The 15688-nt window shown below is 43.7% G+C and overlaps 1 protein-coding gene across 1 annotated transcript in view; it reads right to left on the bottom strand.

Moving 5' to 3' along the window:
- ZFYVE1 (zinc finger FYVE-type containing 1) overlaps positions 1 to 10799 on the bottom strand; it is a 28737-nt gene extending 17938 nt beyond the window's left edge. Inside the window, exons 1-2 of the mRNA XM_009670403.2 lie at positions 10366 to 10799; positions 8724 to 9246 (exon numbers count right to left, since the gene is read on the bottom strand). Of these exons, the coding sequence (XP_009668698.2) occupies positions 8724 to 9218 (495 nt within the window). The 5' untranslated portion in view covers positions 9219 to 9246; positions 10366 to 10799. The remainder of the gene's footprint in view (positions 1 to 8723; positions 9247 to 10365) is intronic.
- Between the last annotated feature and the right edge of the window lie 4889 nt (positions 10800 to 15688).

Genomic DNA, 15688 nt, shown 5'->3' with positions numbered 1-15688 from the left:
CTTGTGCGTGATTTCCTATAGGAACAACATGTATGCAATAACTAAGTCTTTTGCATATAACTTAAAATCTGTAAGCCAAATATAGACATATTTGGTAAGGAAATACATGCCTCTAAAACATAAATTTCCTAAAAGTTTGGTGAAAATAAGCAGCAGAGTAGAAGAGAGACTCTGATAACCTTTCTGAGGGAAAGTTCACTCCATTCAGCCAGCAAGACGCAAGGGTGAGCTGGGCAGTCGTGCCTGTACACGCTAGCCAGTAAGCATACTGGCATGATGGTTGGTGCGTGACAGTACATATACTGCTTCTTACCAGAAAGACAGCAGGTATGGCTGAGCTATGGATGACAGGAGGCAGATATCCGCAGAAAAGAGACGTCATTAATTCTACTATTCACAGAGCTACTTGTTACTACAAATACATTATATGATAGCTTGGGGGAGGTTTTCCCAAAAGGGCCATGCCAATGGATTATTTTATAAAATTGCATATGCCATACCAGTAGTTAAAATCTAATGTTCAGTAGTGAATTAAGCCTTTATCCATTAAACACGTACATACATTTAACATCATACTGTCCCAAGTAATCTCCTAGACTTCAGTTAAGCTAATAATGGGCATCCGTTTTCAAGATCAGAGTCCTACATAGTCTCAGGCCCATTTTCCGAGTGGCTCAACATTGGATGCAGGGAACAAAAATTAAAAGGGGGGGGGGGGGGAGATAGACACACTCTGAGGATTTAAGAGTAGATTCCGAAGCACCTCCTCAATTTCAACTAATTTTGCTCTTATTCCCTGTGCTAGGTACAGGTCCAACTCAACCAAAAGAATGCATCTGTATGATAGTCATTTTCCCAGCAGCAGTTTTCTGTACTTATTGATATGCCATCATTCCAGTACTGCCCATAGGTCCTGTTGAGCTTTGTTCTATTAGGGTCTGCCTGCACAAATACTATCCTTGAGCTGATGATCTTTAGACTAAAGTTATTCTGTTCCTTCCCACAGCTCTGACAAAAGAATTTAGGGATAGTATTTTCACAGGTTTGTACAAAGTCTAATAGAATAAGTCTCAACAGGACCTATGGGCAGTCCTACAATGAAGAGCAGAGGCTGCCCATGTCTGAAGATGCTATTATGGGACTCTTTCCTGAAAGAGTCAAAGAAATAAGAGCTAAATGCTGTTCAACAACCCTATCCAAGGAGGGAGAATCTATTCATAGATTTTAAGATAGGCCACTGTGAGCAACAAAGAACATAAGGAGGTAATGTAATTTGATTGGATCTCCCTAACCCAAGAGGCAGCACAGACTGAAATATTGCTATTATAAGACAAGCTACCTTTGGAGGTGACAAATGGGTTATGTAAAACTGCTACAAGCAGAAGTAAGACTAGATAGCCCACTAACCTGTTTGACAGCTGAAAAGTTAACTGTCCTCTCTCTCTTTTGCACTAACTCAAAAACAAAGACTTCAAGGTAAGTGCAACTGCTGCAGAAATACTACTGCTTTAAAAGTGTCACTTGAGCCTTTAAAAAAACTAAAGAATGAAATAGAAATCTTTCAGCAACCTGAGTACCCTTTGTTTTGAGTTCTCTAGAGATGTTAACTTGACCATACTACTACCAATTACCATTCCCATTTCATAGCTGTAACAGCAGAGACACAGCCAGGTAAAGAGACTTGGCCAGAAGACAGAAAGTCAGTGGGAGAGTTAGTGCTATAGCTATTAGTTTTCCTCAGTACTAAAGATAATTACATTATCTGTGCGGACACTACCTTTTGCCACTGCCCCTATTAAGAGGCTTGCATTTACATACTTACCGTATTATGGTCACGCTCTTCCTAGAAAATAATTACACCAGTTACTTTTCAATTGTAGGAAGTTCGGAGGGACAGACCGATGAAACTTGAAAGTTCTGCCTTTGTGTGATCCTAAAACTAGGCCTTAACAATCCAGGTAGAAATCTAGGTAAGAAACTAAAGGAATACCTGCCGCAATACCTGCCTCTCAGTCACTCATGCAAAAGAGAGAAGTGAAGGAGCTGAAAAGGCCACAGGGGCTGGAGAAGAGCAGACTGCCAGATCCCTTTTCCTTCCTGGATTGCACCCCAAGCATTCTTCTCCTGATAGCAGCACCCAAGAGCCTAAGAGGGCTCACCAGACAAGTGCAGACAGGGGCACAGCAGAGGAAGCACTAGAAGTCCCCCCAGCCCTATCTAGTTAAAATTCAGGAACTCACAGAATGAAGCAACAGATAGTTCCAGAGTGGCTTGCTATTGGCTTCTCTCACCTGTGACTCACTCTTCTTTTCTTCCACAGCTATACTCATTTCAGCATGTGGACAAAAGAGACTGAGAGCAGGCAGGAGATTTTAATTACAGCCCAGGAGAGCTACATGATGAAGAAGTTGGAAGAGCAATACCAGGAAAAAGAAAGGGGGTAGCTGTTCTGAGTCTTTCTTGCTCTGCGCACCTTGTGCTCCTGAAACAAGCTAGCATTGACCATGTAGCATTGCAGCATTGGTACTGCCATTGAGACCCTGTGTACCAAATCTAGCTGGTCAACTTGGCCACTGGTGTACCTGATGCTTGGCGTCCACGTGAAGGTGAGGTACTGCACTGCAGCAGCTAGGGAGAACAGCCCTCAAAGGCATATTCTCCTTGTATCAGCTGCTCTTTCCTGTCTTTCCAAGTAGTTTGGACATCCTTCTCCTCCTTTTCTCTCCCCCAACCAAAAATATAATACAGGGGGTCTCACCCTTTGACAGGAGTAAAAAATGAAGCAATATTTGTTAATGACTATGTTCAAATCAGCTAGCAGTCAGCCTAGGACCGTTAAAGGACTTGTGTACTTGTTGAATGGATGGCACCTCTTCTGTCTCCTAAAAATAACCTTCCAAATACTGGTATTTGTCCAGTGGAAGAAAGAGTAGCAATTGCAAGGTAGTTTTCCTACTATTTTATTTTTCAGGACAGAAAACCAGTGCACTGAAGGGTGGGAGAGGAAACCACAAACTGGTAACAGCCTAAGAAGGGGAGGAATACTCAAAAATAACAAAGCGAGAAGAGAAAAATTCCTGGAGTGCAGGACAGCAAACTCCCAAAAAATACTTTGGCAAGAAAACCTCCCTGAAGCATAAGGAGGAGGAAAACTCATCTCTAGTACAACAACAGATATGAGGGACAGAAATCACATATTCTGATCTGCCAGATCACAGTGACCTAAAAAAACTTGGATCCCTCTACATTTTTTCTTCTTCCTTCAGGTCCATGGCAAAAATACCAGCTGTGATTCTTCAGACTATACGATATGGACTAAAACCACAAGAAACTTAGTTGACAGTGCTACCCTGAAAGTACAAAAATATTCTCCAACATTAAATTAAGCAAGCATGCCATAGGAACTAGTAGGCACTAATATGTGCTAGAGAAAGCTTAAGAGACTGCAAACTTCTCTCAGGAGGGAAGACATTTGTTGCCTTGTTTGACTGACATGGAATCCTTCACTAGAAAGAAATATTCTCAGTGACTCTCCATTCTCTCATCCCTAGACTTTGCCTAGGCTCAAGTCAGTACATAACAAGGAAAATCCACAACACTTTCAGCAGGTTTATAGTAGGACTGCATACAAGCAAAGCAGCTAACACTCCCAAAGAGTTGTCACTTTGTATGTGGAACTTTTTAACAAGAGGGGACAGAGGAGGGCACATGGAGCGTTAGCTGTTAGAGGCTGGTTATTTAATGATTGTATAAAATGGCTAGCATTTAAATAAGGGCGACAGACCATTCTGTGTCATGTAAATTGATTGCACAACATTATAGAGATCCTGCTCAGTATTTTCTGAGGTAAAGCGCTTAATCCTTTAGGTATCTAACCCTGCTACAAGGAATATAAAGAACTAAATGAATGGGGCTGGATTTAGGAGATGGAGATGTCTAAAAAAACACTAATGGGAAAAAAATGCTAACTGAAAGACTGCTCACTGTGGGTGCCTCAGAGGAGACCTAGAAATGAAAGGATGCTCCTTTCTCCCATATACAGTTATACTGTTGGGGATACTATTTTTATACAGTGACTAGCTGCAGAAAAACAAAAACTTTCTTCCTGCTTCCTTGCTAAGAGACTGGCTACTAAGTCAGTACCTTTTATCAGTACCTTCAAATGCTCTAAACAGAGATTGGGTAATTTCTTATGACAGAGCTAGTTCCTGGTCAAAGATCAGTGAACTCTTTAAGGCAAACTAATAATGATCAAGCATGTCCCCTATCCACTGGAGTCAAGGAAAGACTTTCTCTACTTTTATAGACTATATATGCTGAGTTTCCTTAATTGTAGCTTTGGACAAAGCGTTATCGTAGAAGCCACTGGTGAGACTACAAGCAAGTTCAGATCTTGTGGTAAGAACTCTCAACATCTGCTCCCTAAGATAAAAATATCAAACTTGCTGTTATGCCTCATTAAGTATGTCTTCTCTCCTGTGTCAGAAGTAGCAGTAAATAGAATTGACTGTATAACTGATACATAAGTCTGCTTTCTGGTAAAGATCCCTATTGTGAAGGTGTTTCATAAAGACCAAGCAAAAATGGTTCCCGTTCCAGAGACTGCATACATGTAAGTACAAGGAAGAGACAGCTACAGACCAGCAGAAAATTCAAGAGACAGTGAGACAACATCAGAACTCAGAACAACTCTAACCTCAATCCAGTTTTGTTGGGTTTTTGCTATATTTTTAAATAGATCTGAGTGTAAAGCAGCATTTTAAATGAGATAGGAACTTACAGAATTAATTCATGTATGTGAAGTGCCTCCCACGTGGAAGAGCGGCCTTTTTGAAAGTTCAACAAGTTAAAGATAGGAAAGAAAAGCTGACATCTTGACAGAGCAGATCAGGAGGTGCAGCTGGGGGATTTACACGTAGAAAAAAAGACGACACCCAGCTTGAATCTAACATGGCAAAGACGAGATGTACAAGATGTAAAGAGAGCAGCAACAAAATCAAAGCAATTGGCTCAGGAAATAATAGTCACAAAATCATTCCGAGTAAAGGTAGGATGGAAGATGAAACGTGTCAAAGGCAATTAACAAAGAGATGCTGCAGGTATCAAGAACTATTTAATTGAAGACTCAGCTTTAGATATGTGATAGATAAGGCCATGAGTTTAATGTTGTGTAAAGAGAAACTGCAAAAACATAATACAGCCTGAGAAAAAGGATGTAGAACAGGGTCTACACTGCTGGTGATGCCAGTCTGTAAAACACGGAGAAGATTTGTTTTCTCATAGAAGTAGTCAGCAAGGTCTTATGGGGGACATCAGTCCTGGAAGGTAGAAAGGAAAACTTGTAGTGTAAGTCAAGACGGCTGGGGACTGAGTCGCAAGAGTCACCAAGGGCCATGCTATACGGTGCATGAGACAGTAGGGATCGTACTCCATGAGGAACAACCTCTGTCTCTGGTTCTTCCATAGATATGCAGCATGACTTTGAATTTAACGTGTCACAACCTCTTCTTAACACAAAATAATCATTTTGAAATGCGCAGATACAGCACTGTTTTGATGAACATCACAGAAACCTGCACTTCACAGGGACAAACTTAAGCTACTGCCACTCCTCTGCAAACAACTGTTTTACACATAGTTCTTTAAAATGGGACCTTTCCTGACTAAGTGGATTTGAAACAAGCACAAGCAAGCCATAAGCTCAGAAAGCTGAGGACATGTCTGCAAAGTGCAAAAAGCTCCAAGCTAGCTCTGAGCAGGCCAGTACATCTGTGCAACATGACAGAAGACAACTATGCAGATCTCAGAATTCTTATAGCTGTATTAGTGCAATGCTGAGCCCCAGCTAACAATCTCTGCCTCTCAGCCTGTTGCTCAGGCACAGCTCCTCACAGATGAAACTATACTGCTTCTGAATCTGCTAGCTCAGTCATTGCTTCCACACTATAAACATGTCCCTGAGTTTCAGAACTACCAGCTTCTGGAAGCCAACAGGATCAATGAGATGGGAGACACCCACTTGTGCTTAACAACTCCGAGTTTCAAAGGAGAAACAAATTGAAATCTCTCTGCCCTTAATTCTTGCCTCACTGAATTACTTTCAAGTAGAGGACAGTAAACCTGTACATATCAGCAAGTACCTCCACTCAGCATTTAGTGTCATGTTTGCTCAGCAGTTTAACTTGTTCTGCCTAATTTTGTAGGAATAGCATTTATCACTGCTATGGCAGAATCTGCCACTGATAGATCAGCAGTTCCCTCTTATTTCCAAATTAATGCAACAATCTTCATGTTTCAAAGATGAAAAACAGGTGGTCAAAGAAGGTTTAAAAATATATTAAAGACACACACACGACCCTGAATCTCCACATTTCAGGTTATTACAGTTTCAGCATCTTGAAGAAAGTGTTTATATTTAAATAAAGAACATCCCAAAGATTTCTCCCTAAGTAATCAGTAATCATCTCTCTAATGATAAGCACAAAAGAAAAGACTTAAGAGCACTTTCCTACAGCTATATTGGCTATTCAACATTATCAAAAGCAAAAGATGCTATAGAAGATGTCTACAGAGCTAGTCAACTGCCAACCCTCTCTAAATAAAGGTCCTCATACTCACTAACAGAAACTCACCAAAGCAGCAAGCACTCTTCAAGTTCCAGCTGCTAGAAAATATTTTGATTGAGAACTCTCAAACTGCTCCGAGACTGGCTGTGAGATGTCACATAAGTATTCAGCTATGAGAAAGAGAAGATCACTCCGGATGGAGGAACTCTGATTCAGCATCTTGATAAGCAGCAAGGATCATTTGAGAGCTTTTTCAACTCTGTTCTGATCAAACTGTTATAATCCAATAGAGTACAGTTGCTGTTCCCATAAGAAGGTTGGCTTCACTGCCCATGACATTTTAGTTAAGCACTTGCTTGCAAGAGCAGAAGTCCGCCTCAATAACGATTACAGATTCATGAATATAAAGGTAACTTACAACAGCACAACCACATGAAACCACAGTTTGCAAGCAGCTTTGCAGGACAGCCCTGTGCTAAGGCATTTCAGAATTTGCTCCAGTGGCCAGATAAAGATTATTGAAAAGCCTGCAACTTAAGAGTAAGAGTTGCACCTTCCATGTATTATGAGGAAATGTGTACACTTGAGGGACGCAGACAAATTTAGGACTGCTACTAAACCTGAAACTCAGTCACTCACTCAATTTACAGTCACTGTTGTCCTGTAGGTGGATTGTGTGTTTCCTATGTCAGCACATCCTAAGGACTATCATCCTTTCCTCCCTTCCTCCTCCAAAAGCCACGCGACTTTAAGTCAGCGTACTTGAACTGACCAAAACGTGACAAGTATCTTGCATCTTTTCTACAGTATTGGCAAGACAGACACATTAGCTGTTAATACGATGGATGCAAATGACTAGCCTACCAACAACGAGGATATCATCGCAATTCTTTTACCGCTAGTAGCATGAACATTAAATTACAGCAACCAGACACTGAGTCTCCAAGTGACCACACATTTTCTTTCAATGTCTGCTGGATGAGGTTTAACATGTAGGATGCAAACTGGAAGTCAGAAGATGAGGTTAAATTTTTAGTTGTGCTACTAACCTGAACCACAGAAAGTTCCACCTAAACCTGAGGAAAAACTTCTTCACTGTGAGGGTGACAGAGCATTGGAAGAGGTTGCCCAGAGAGGCAGTGGAGTCTCCTTCGCTGGAGGTATTCAAAACCCGTCTGGATGTGATCCTGGGAAATATGCTCTAGAGGACCCTGCTTGAGCAGGGAGGTTGGACTAGATGATCTCCAGAGGTTCCTTCCAACCTAAACGATTCTGTAACCTGCTCTGTGACTTCCACACATGGCATTTTTATATTTCTGTTCTTCTCATCTATAAAAACAGGGATTCTTTGCCTTTTGTAAAGTGCTTATGCTTACCAAGCATAAAGGCCAACAGAAGAGTTAAGTAACTGCAAGTATTGCACACTAGCCTCTGTAAAATAATTTCTCCTAAGCAGCTGTTTGTAGCCAATGAGTACTTTTATCATTATTATTGGCAGGCCTACCCCAAACTGATGGCCGGTCTGCCCCTCATTCAGGAAAAAGCTAACTTGGAATAATACCTGTGACTAGCAATATAGCTTAATCGTGGGGTCTGTAGGACTTGGATGGCACACATCAAGACTCCTTATAGGACAGCTATTTCTACTTTATCCCACTCCTAAAAATCAGACAGATTTACTGGTGCTAAAGGAGAGTAACAGGGGGCTGTAGTACTGCTTGGTACAGTGCCCACTCCTAGTCATATGGTAAGAGATTGGCTGCCAGCACTCCCATTTGCAGGATATCTACTGGAATCCTCTCAGTTCAGTTTTGTTCAGGAATGATCAGCATCCTGTACAGAGAGCGCTTATCTTCATTGCATGCATCTCAGTACAGTCAATTCTTTCACCAGCTCCACTTACCAAGCTTCTTAGAGGAGGCTCTTGCCACACATAAGGTTTTGACCTTTTGATGATCTCATGAGCAAGGCCATTCCTAGGCACCAGGGTCTTTTTGGCCCAAGATATTCATTCAGTGCCAGGAACAGACTATCCTCAATTTGTTACTGTTGCTGTCTGTTACACTATTAGTTTAGTCTAACAGACTATTATGAGGTGTGATTAACACAGAAGCTAGGGATATCTTGCCCATTCAAATAAACCACAGTAGTTCTTACCTGAATCTCCTCAGTTTCATCCACTAAGAGGAAACTGACAACTTTCTCTGTCATTTTCCTTCTCCTGGTCTCCTCATCCATTTCCTCCTCCTCCTGCTCTTGGGCTTTGCCAGCATGGTACACAGTGATGGGATGCTTCCTTTTGTTCCCCCCAGCATGTGTTCTCTTCTGACACTCCACACAGAGGTTGATTTTGCACACCTGGCACCTCACTGCTGCTCTCTGCCTAGATCCTGTCATACTGGTGTGCATTATGTTCCCATTGGCACCTTTGCAGGAGTCACAGTAAGGAACATGGCCAGGTCTTATACGGGTCCGTTCATGGTTCCGTAACCTTTCCTGCTGATGCAGCTCTTCTTCACACCGCTGACACTGTAGGCTCCCGCATTCGTCACACTCAAAGATTGCTTCATCTGTCCCACTGCAAACGTAGCTTTCCTGGCACAGGAGTGTTGTGTTCTGTCCTTTCTCTGCAGTTTGTGTGTGGGCGCTCATCTTCAGATTTCTTTAACGTTTTTCCTCCCTGTTTGGGTTTTTGAACAACGATATGTGTATAAGTCAGCTGAAAATTTAGTATTTTCACAGGGGAAAAGAAATACAGAAGGAATTCTGTCACCACCCAATTCTGAAGAATTAATACATGTTTCTGTAAGATTCATACACTGACTGGCCTTCCAGAAAGAGTCTAATGTTAAGTGCAGACAAAGTTTCCTTACTCCAAAATAAACAATGTGGCTGTTTTCATCTATTGATGTACCCAAATGCTGGAAAACATTCTTTCTCTGCTTAGCTAGATAATGTATTTTCAGTGATGTGGGGGGAAAAAAATAAAAATCAGTGTGGTGTACTTCAGCAGATTGGTGCAAATGTTTCTCTAAAGCAGAGAGTGGTAGGAGATTAATTGGTAATACAGAGGAAAAAAAGACATCAGAAATGCACAAGTGCATATGGAGGTACACACACGGGATTGTGTCAATACTAGAAAATTCTCTGCTTTCAATCTACAGCTAAGCTCCTCCTTCAGAGTTCACAGTATTTATTTGCAGGGACTTTCCTGATGTACTTTGCCAGATAAACAAAATTAGATATCTTTGTATGCTCCTCCTAGTATTGCTGAACAGCATTCATTACCACAGCCACACTGACATAAGATGGATTTTTCTGTCAGATACAACTTGCCAAAATAGGCCTCCGAAACAAGTGACTGCTCCAAGTATGCTGCACACCAAGCAGTCTTTGTCTCGACATGCTCCTTTGCAGTTGTGCAGGGGCCCTGCGCCCTACCTTCCCCACATCAACCCACAGCCCACTCACCTCCCTCCTTTCAAACACACAAGCCCACAGAGCTACTTTCATTTCGGCTGACTCTTGGCGGGGGGGGGGGGGGGGGAAGGGGAGGTCTCCTTCCAGAATAAGCCATTTTTCCACCTTGCAGGGAGCAATTGCTTATTTCAAGCTGCTGGTGCTGGGCAGCTAGCCGGGTGCGCTAGCTGCCCCCAGGCACCGCTTACACTTGTGGCTCGGTCATTTCTGATACCACGAACCAAACAAACATGACGGGCAGGTACTTTTTTCAGCAATTCTGCGTTAGTTACATAACGCCGCTAGGAGCTGGGGGCTCGCTTGCGCGCCGTGCACCTACCTCGGGCTAAGCCGAGCGCGGCTCCTCGTTATCCCGAGCAGCAGCTGAGCAGAAAGGGGGGAAGCGCCGGGTTTCTCCCGCTAAGCAGCGGCAGCGGGCGGGGAGCCGTGGCGGGGGCTGGGACGCGCCGCGCCGGGGAACAAAGGCGGCCCCAAACGGGGCGCCGCGAGCCGCGCTATTGTTTACAACCCAGCGGCCACCTTTCTTCCCCTTCCTCCCGCCGGTACCCGGTGACTAAGGAGTCGGGTCCCAGCCGCTTCTTCCTCCTCCTCCTCCTCCTCCCCTGCGCAGCCGGGGAGGGGGGGCGCCCCGCTTCTCCTCCCCCAGGGGCCGTGGCGGCGCGCCCCGACCATGCAGGCGAGGCGCCCCGGCAGGGCAGGACCCGCGCCGCCGCCGCCGCCCTCCTCCCGCGCCCCTTGTTGTCAGCCGGGATCAGCTGACCGCGGGCAACTTCGGCGTTATTTCCCCCCCCACACCCCTCCGCGGAGACGGGAAGGCGGCAGCGGCGGCGGGGCGGGGGCGGAGCGGCCCGGGCACGCCGGGAACTGTAGTCCGCCGGCCCGGCGCGGCCGCACGGAGGGCCGCCGCGGGGCCCCGCCATGGCGCCTGCTGGGACGCGTAGTTCCCACGGCCGTTGGGCGGGTCGGCGGGGCCGGGCGCGTTGTTGCTGGGGCGACGGTAGCGGCGGGTGACCGGACCGGAGGGCGCTGTGTGTGACGGGCGGCCGTTTTATACGGGCTGGGGCCGCGGCGCGCGCCGCTAACGGCTGGTGGCGGCGCGCGGCTGGGGGTGGGGGAGGGGACGCTCAGGCGCCGGCCCCGCTGACTAAAGGGGCAGCGCCAGGGCTTTGGGGGGGGGGGGGTGGTTCTGGGGGACACAGCGGTTTGGGGGCTTTTTGCTGTCTTCCGAATTTTTTTTTTTTTACTTTGTTTTGTTTTTGTCTTCTGCCCCGAGGCTCGCGGGTTCTCGGTGGTGCTGGGAGCACGGGAGGCCTCTGGCTGGGGGTGGGGGGGTGGGCAGGCTGGCTGCCCTTTGCAGGAGTCCCAGAGGAGAGGGAGTAGCCCCCAGTTGCTCTCTGAGGGATGAAATTCATAGAGAATCTCTCTCTTTCTTACGTTTCTTGGAGTGCAGCCTGTATTTTTTTGTCCACTGTTATTCCCAGGCCTTGAGGTCTTGCAAGTAAGTAGGTCACATTGCCCTTCTGAGGGCATGCTGAGACACTAAACTTGTATATACTAGCCAGTCACTTGAAGGAAGCCCTGCCAAGCAGTGCCACCGTTCATTATTATATCCCCCTTTTTTCTTTTTTTGTAGAGGTAGTTAATGTGTGACCCGCCACTGTTTATTTAGTGGAAAGGCCACAGATCTGAAACAGGTGACTGCCAAAGAACAGGTGACTGAACTGTCCTTCAGTCAGAAACCGAAACTGTGGAAGTGGAAGATGGCTGTTGCAGACTACTTGGGGAGAGGGGGAAGCATGCAGAGACGACCCAAGAACTCACAAAAAGAGGAAATAATCTGAACCAGTGAGCTCTTGGCTCACTTTGGTAACGGTAGGGTGCTACTACAAAAGGACAAGTCATTTTTAATTGCATGTGTGTTTAAGGAAGCAGGATGTGATTTATATAATATACAAAAATATTTTTGTAGTAGTATAACCCACAGTTTGTCTTCTAGAATACCTGGAGCTTTTGGCCAGACGGTAGGCTCTTAACAGTATCATTACCTCACTGCAGGAAGGAGATGTGCTGTTTCACTTCAGTGAAGTTTACACGTTGGTATCCATAGAAAGGCAGCTTTAAAGTGCTCTGCAAATTCGTCCTCTTGGTTTGGTTCTATACCAATAATTTCAAGAGAGGACCAGCTTACATAATTGGTTATCTGTATAGATTGCAACGATACCTAGTTTACTTTCTCTAAGGTGAAGTAACATCACTTCAGAAAACTGCGTCAGCAGGCCCAATTACCACAGAAATGAGGCATCAGCTAAGTTTCAGAAACTGTGTGTGACCAAGGCCGTGTCTGAATTCAAGTGTATGCTTGAAGTACTTTTGATTCTACTAGATTCTGTGCTTGCAGAACATAAGTTTTGCCTGTATCGAGGAGGGAAAATGTTTTAACTAGGTTAGGCGTGGTGTACAGATCCACATGCGGTCTGAGTGAAATTGAAATGTGGTAAGCATTGACGTATGTTTTTGTATCTAGGCATAAATATGGTTCATCCATTTCTATGCAGTTTAATGATGATGAATGACTGAAGGGTGGCAAAGTAATTCTCTTCCCTATTCTGTTTCATACGATTATGATAAGGCATTTTAATTCATTTTTTTGCAGAAAAGATTAATCAAAAAGATTAATCAAAAGATTAATCAAATAGACTGAAATCTATAAATATGAATCTTTCCTGAGCCAAATGTTTTCAGAGTGAATAACTTCTTTATAGTGCATATATTCCTTACACAGGAGGTAGAAGCTTTTAAATCTCACAAGATTATTCATAGGGAGCCAAGGAAGCAAATCAATGAGTTTGGCTTCTAAGAGATATTCCTCTAAGTGGCTGTATTTAAGCAGGTAATGTGATAGGGGGAAAAAAAAGTATGGGGAAGACAACACAACGTAATTATTCATTTTGTGGAATTATTGACAAAAGTACAATGAAAAGCTACTTTTATTTAAAATATTGTATCCTATAAAAAGTACATAGTAGTGCTAGTTACTAAGCTAATTATTTCTTTCTGGATAATGCTTAAACTTTCTGCCCCTACTGTTTCCTGCCTCTCTCTTAGAAAGATAAAAGCGCAGCACTGGTCCTCCTGGAATAGGAAGTGTATGTATCTCTGTGCTTGGGTCCAAGTTGTGTTCTGTCACAGTCAGGTTTTAGGCCATCCTTTAAATACATGACAGTGAAATGGAGCAGCTAAGCGTGCTCTTGAAAAAGTCCTTCACCCTCACTTCAGATCTCTGAGCAGCAGCTCTCCTATATTCCTTCCTCCAGTAGATCTGAGAAGTGAAAAAATGTGGATCCTCCTGTGAAGACCTGATGTATTCCCTCCATTTCCCCCTTGATTGTTTTCACAATATGTTCCAAAATGCTGTAGAAAACAGATGTGTTCAGTTTTTTTTATCCTCTTCCTATGAATGTCCTTGTTCACAACTTGTGTACTTAGAGCATTTAAATGTAGCATTTAAATCTCTCTGACTTTTAAATTTATATGCTGTTAATAATCATCAGTTTGATTTTAAGACAAAAATTACTTCCAGCTGCTTCTTGTACAATCAATAAAATGAATTTTATTGATTTCCATGGAAATAACATAGGATGTGCCAGGGCGAGAGAAACCTTCATTGGATAGCACAGGTAAGTGGTATGTATCCAGGATCCTGATGATTGGTGACAGTTTTAAAAGACCGTGCTCCTACACCAGCACTTTATCGCTGTAGTGGTACTTTTTGCTCAGTTACTTTGGAGCTGTGGACTAGAGTTCAGTTCCTGGCATAAAACATTTAAAATGTTATGCTGCATAGAAGCAATCTGAAGTTTGCACCCTGAGATGCTGCCTAGCATGTTTGGAATGGTTTGTCACAGTTGAAATGCAAAACAGTCTGCAGACACTAAGTGCCTGTTCTCATTTTTGGCCTTTTGTAAAGGCTATGTACTGTAGTCTTGATTGGCTTCAGCATCAAACTCTGAAGCCTACAGCGAGTAGCTGAATAAAGTGAACTGTGATCAGTAGCTGGAAAGTGGGATCTCAGTTTCACAATTAAAGAGTAAAAATATACCTATCCGTAAACCTATCCATCTGTTAATTATAAAATTGAATAGCAGAAAGAGCAGAGATGTGAAAGTAACAGTTTTTACTGGATTCTTGTGATGCAGTTTCTTCCTTGGTTAGAAAGGATACTGAAAGCTAAAGTGTATGGTTTGTATAAGGAGAGTAAATGCAAAATGGTTTGTTTCTTTGGCTAAATAAAAAAGATGAACATCTAGATCAAGAACACCTTTGTGATTTTTCCCGTAAATAAAAAGGTTTGTTAAAGCAATACGAGTGAGATTGGATTTCACATTCTTTTTCAAGTAGATAATAGTTTCAATTTAGGACCATAGCATAGAAACATGAAACTTGGAGGATTCTTAGTGTGTCCTTTCTACTTTCCTTGGTTTTCCTGCAAACTGCAAAATGAGAACTATATTTACCTAAATAGTATAAATACTTATCAATTGCTTGAAAGATTAATAGCAGTCAGAGGCTGTATGGAATGAGTTGTAATTAATGGGAAACAAAGATGTTGTTTCTAAAAGTGGAAGAAATTGCTTTCAGTCTTGAAATATTTCCTTTAACTACTACTACTCAAATGTGCACATAAACATCTTGCACATAAACATCTTGCAAAGCAAGGTGATGAACAGAACCTTACTTTCAACTCGCTTTTTAAGTGTTCAGTAGTCCATCCAGTGAACTGTGTCTCATATTCAAGTAGTCAACAGTGTCAGCTTTGAATGTGTTTCTTGTCTTTACAGGTGGTGGTACTTGTGGAGAGGATTGTTTGTCATTACCTTTGGTCTTTGACCATTTTTCTTTAATGCAGCATGCATAAACAGTGGAAAATGTAGTACAGAAATAACAAGCATTTTTCCCTAGCCGATCTAAAATGTTTTGAACAGCTTTGTTGACACATACTCGTGTTGTGCTCTGCTTCGTAATGGTCTGCAAGACTGTCTTCATTCCATTCGCAATCACTTCCTCTTTCCATTTGCAATTGCTTGCCATCATTGTGGTGAACAGAGCAATTACTTTCCTGTAAGTAATGCTGGGGAGACTTGCACATTTTTAAGTGTCTTTCAATGCAGTCTAGCTGCTGGAAGTAAGTGAGGGAAACTACCATTTGTAGACCACTGCTAGGACCACAAAAGAGTATATAGATGTCTTTTGGCTGAGGGTTTGCTTGCCTTGGACGCTGGTGTTTGCTGTGATCCATAAATCCTTACAGAGTGTCTAGCTGAGATGCAGCCTTCCACATGGCAAATACACATCTACTGATAATAGGATTGCTTATTAGCTTTCTAGGCCCTTAAAATCTGCTAAACCATAACGGAGCTAAAGCACGTGTTCCCTCCTCCTTAGCCTCCTGTTACAAGCGAGGGGAGCAGGCAGGTTTCCCGCACGCCGATGTCCCGCGGGGGCAGCCGGCGCACGCTGCTGTCGCGGCTCCAGCGGCAGCCCAGGAACGGCCCAGCGGCCGGGGCCGGCGGCGGGCGGCGCCCCAGCGGCCGGGGAAGACCGGCGCGGCGGGCAGCCGTCGCCCCCCGGGGCCCGCAGCCAGC

This window comes from Struthio camelus, chromosome 5 (assembly GCF_040807025.1).
Source record: "Struthio camelus isolate bStrCam1 chromosome 5, bStrCam1.hap1, whole genome shotgun sequence".
Classification (NCBI taxonomy): Eukaryota; Metazoa; Chordata; class Aves; order Struthioniformes; family Struthionidae; genus Struthio; species Struthio camelus.
The sequence above is the reverse complement of the archived record's forward strand: the minus strand, read 5'-3'. Positions and strand labels throughout refer to the sequence as shown.